The sequence below is a fragment of the Myotis brandtii genome, unplaced genomic scaffold (assembly GCF_000412655.1).
Source record: "Myotis brandtii unplaced genomic scaffold, ASM41265v1 scaffold3089, whole genome shotgun sequence".
Lineage (NCBI taxonomy): Eukaryota > Metazoa > Chordata > Mammalia > Chiroptera > Vespertilionidae > Myotis > Myotis brandtii.
The window spans coordinates 3,491-7,513 of NW_005361830.1; the positions used below are offsets into that span (position 1 = coordinate 3,491).

Genomic DNA, 4,023 nt, shown 5'->3' on the forward strand with positions numbered 1-4,023 from the left:
GGACTGCACGTCCGCGTTGTGGTCGTTCTGCAGCAGCAGCGCCGCGGACTTGGTGTCGTCCTTGCGGGCGGCGATGTGCAGGGCGGGCAGCCGCACCTTGCCCTTGGTGTCGTTCTCCAGGAGCACGGCCACAGCCTGGTTGTGGCCCTGCTGCAGTGCCACCGCCAGCGGCGTGAAGCCATCCTGCAGACGCGGACAGAGTTGGCCTGAGCTTCGGGAAGTGGGGGAGGTGGGGAGAGCAACAGCTAGGTGGACAGCAGAGCAAGGAGCAATGGGGCGAACGTGCCTCAGAGATTGGAGGTGAGAGCCAGGCCCTTGTCTCGTTGCCGTAGCGGGGAGCCCCCAACTAGCACGGTGCTGCTGTCAGTGTCTCCCTTCAGGGCCGCTAATATTTGCTTTACAGCCCGGCCGGCGTGGCTCAGTGGTTGAGCGTCGGCCTAGGAACCAGGAGGTCACGGTTCGATTCCCCCTCAGGGCACGTGCCCGGGTTGCAGGCTCCATCCCCAGTGTGGGGCGTACAGGAGGCAGCCGATCCATGTTTCTCTCTCATCACTGATGTCTCTCCCTCTCCCTCCCTCTCTGACATCAATATACATTCAGGGGCTCCTGTGTCGGGGGCCTGAATGTCACAAATGTCCCACCGCCTTGCGGGTGAAGCCTGCCGTCAGGATGCAAACCCGGCCCTGCCTTGTCGGTCTCTGTGTTACCGTCTGTCTTGTCTGATCCAAGTGGGGCCGCCCCAGCTTTCTTTCGGTTCCATTTGCATGAAGCACGTTTTCTATCCTAACTGAGCCCATCTCATGGCCCTGATACTCGGTGGCACCCTCAAAGGTGTATTATATTTTTGGCCAATCTGACCAACAAAAACAGGCATACTTTAGACCAGGGGTCCTCAAACTACGGCCCGCGGGCCACATGCAAATACAAATATTGTATTTGTTCCCGTTTTGTTTTTTTACTTCAAAATAAGATATGTGCAGTGTGCATAGGAATTTGTTCATAGTTTTTTTTTAAACTATAGTCCGGCCCTCCAACGGTCTGAGGGACGGACAGTGAACTGGCCCCCCGTTTAAAACGTTTGAGGACCCTGCTTTACACTCAGTCACACTGATGGATACTGTGTGCTGGCTGTTGTCATTTTTTAAATTTGACGACCTCAGGGAAGCAGGTCGGTCTGACGTATTTTAGAAATTCTCAGCCTGCCGGTTGACAATCGCTGTTGTTGTGTCTGTGGAAACGGTTCTCATCCAGTGCATCCTGTTCCGTGTGCACCAGCACAGGAAGCATGGAATGTGAAGTCAACCTGTTTCTTAACAGATGGAGGAGTGACGCACGCAGCACTGAGAGAGGAAACCCCGCAGCCTGAGTTGGGAGCCGCAGGGCACCCGGGGAGGCTGGGGAGGAGGGAAGAGCAGCCGGGAAGCGATTCTTAACAGGGAGGAGTGACACACGCAGCACTGGGAGAGGAAACACCGCAGCCTGAGTTGGGAGCCGCAGGGCACCCGGGGGAGGCTGGGGAGGAGGGAAGAGCAGCCGGGAAGCGTGACGTCACGGGAGAACAAAGTGTCATGGGCCCCCAATCAGGGCCCCTGCTGGCTGAGCCGGGGGGGGGGTCCTCCCAGGAAGGCCCTGTGGGCGGGGCTCACCTCGGTGGCGGTGCTCTGGTTGGCGCCATTCTCCAGCAGGTACTTCACGACCTCGATGTGGTTCTCCTGGGCAGCCATGTACAGGGGCGTGAAGCCGTTCTGGGGACACAGGACAACACGCGGACCGTCATTCCTGACCGGGGAGCGGGCAGGAGCACAGCCGAGGGAGGAGGGGCCGCCCCTCTCGTGGGCGAGCAGACGTGTCCCTGCCATGGAGCTGCCAGGCGCAGGGCAGCGCAGCCCACACCCAGGCCCTGAGGACGAGGAGCAAGGACATGGGGAAATGCGTCCTCGGTCCCTGTCTTCATGTTGGTCCAGGGAGGCACTGCCTCATCTCCACACTCGTTAAACCAGAGACAGTGAGCATCTGAATATCTGCAGGTTCCTAACACACAGAATTCTCACCCTGTGGCAAACACTGGGTGTCCCCCCAGAATGTAGACACACTTCGCACAATTACAAAGGCAGAGTTTGCACCTCAAAGGGGTTTTCATCTCAGGATGAATTTCCTTTGTTTAAAGCTTAGTCTGGCTGGAAAGAAACATCAGTGGATCCATCAGCTGTTAAAGTGTGTAGACATGTTTCTGGGACACCCTGTATATGAAATAGCATTTATACACCATCTTCTGTATTTATCAGTGCGTAGCTATTTAAACAGACCACCATGATCTTCAATGTACACAGTTATTACTGAACATGGGTCGGAGCCAATGCGCGAAAGCATCTTTTTTGAAGAATATGTTTTCATTGCCCTGGCCAGTTTGGCTCAGTGGATAGAGCGTCGGCCTGGGGACGGAAGAGTTCTGGGTTCGATTCCGGTCAAGGGCACACACCTCGGTTGCAGGCTCCTCCCCAGCCCAGGCTCTGGTCAGGGGCGTGTGCAGGAGGCAACCAATCGATGTGTTTCTCTCATCAATATTTCTGTCTTTCCCTCTCTGTTCTACTCTCCCTAAAAATCAATGGTAAAATATCCTCAGGTGAGGTTTAAAAAAAATATATATATATATCCTATATAATAAAAGCCTAATATGCTAAGTGTCCGGTCATCCAGTCGGCCATTCAACCAATCAAAGCGTAATATGCTAATGATATGCTAAGGCCACTCAACCGCTCACTATGACGTGCACTGACCACTAGGGGGCAGATGCTCCAACCAGTAGGTTAACTTGCTGTTGGGGTCCAGCCAATCGGGACTGAGCGAGACGGGCCAGACATGCCCTGGAGCCCTCCCGAGGTCCCTCCCAGGCTGGCCAACCTCCTGTGTCCCGCCCCTGCCCTGACCATGAACTGGTGGGGTCCTTCGGCCTGGCCTGTACCCTCTCACAATCTGAGACCCCTCAGGAGATGTCAGAGAGCCGGTTTCAGCCCCATCCTGCAGGCCAGGCTGAGGGACCCTACTGGTGCATGAATTCATGCACCAGGCCTCTAGTATGTATACAGTGGGGCCTTGACTTACGAGTGTCCCGACTAACGAGTTTTTCGAGATACGAGCTGTCTCTCGGCCGATTTTTTGCTTTACGAGCCAGCTTCAGATACCCCACCGCTGGTTGGCACAGCGAACATCACAGTGAACGCCATAACATCAGCCCAGCATCACGTGTCTCACTCGTTCACTTTAAGATTTGACATACGAGTAATTTGAGTTACGAGCTCCGTCACAGAACAAATTAAACTCATAAGTCAAGGCCCCACTGTATATATATATATATATCTTTAAATTGATTTCAGGGAGAGAGGGAGAGGGAGAGAGAAACATCAATGATGAGAAATAATTGAGCCCCCAACCTGGGCCTGTGCCCTGACCAGGAATCAAACTGTGACCTCCTGGTTCATAGGTCAATGCTCAGCCACTGAGCGACACCAGCTGGACACCAGAAATAATTTTGAAAAAAATTTTTCAGGGCTAAACATGTTTTAAAAATAATTCAAAGACCTCTTGCCAAGACAGCACAGAAAGCTGCAATTCATGGGCAGCGTGTGAGCACCCAGCTAAGTCGTGCCGTGGACGACTGCACAGATGGGGGGGCTCACTTCCCATTACCCGTCTTCGTCGCATTTGCCGTTGGTAAGAGGGTGAATGACGTGGGTTCTCGTGTACATTTCCTTCGATGAGGCAACCTCAGTGAGAGTGTGAAACACAGCGCAGATCTCTGCAGGTTTCCACCTGCTGCTGGCCCCGGGGGACCAGTGACCCCAGTTCCACAGGAAAGGGGTGCCGCAGAGCCGGGCGGACCTCACGGGAGAATTCCCTCCGCAGAGGCCCGGTTCTCGCAGGAAGGCCAGTGTCAGGTTCAGGCTTCCCCGGGCAGAACTGCTCAGCGGGCTGGTGGGCACTGCGGGCTGGGGGGACTGCGGGCTGGGGGGACTGCAGGCTGGG

General features: G+C 54.9%; 1 protein-coding gene across 1 annotated transcript in view; it reads right to left on the minus strand.

The window, feature by feature from the left end:
- LOC102242966 (ankyrin-2) overlaps positions 1-4,023 on the minus strand; it is a gene marked incomplete at its 5' end in the record, with an annotated part of 51,168 nt that overhangs the window by 2,479 nt on the left and 44,666 nt on the right. Inside the window, 2 exons of the mRNA XM_014542638.1 lie at positions 1-183; positions 1,647-1,745. The exon at positions 1-183 is cut by the window's left edge and continues 1 nt beyond it. Coding sequence (XP_014398124.1) covers positions 1-183; positions 1,647-1,745 — 282 coding nt within the window. The remainder of the gene's footprint in view (positions 184-1,646; positions 1,746-4,023) is intronic.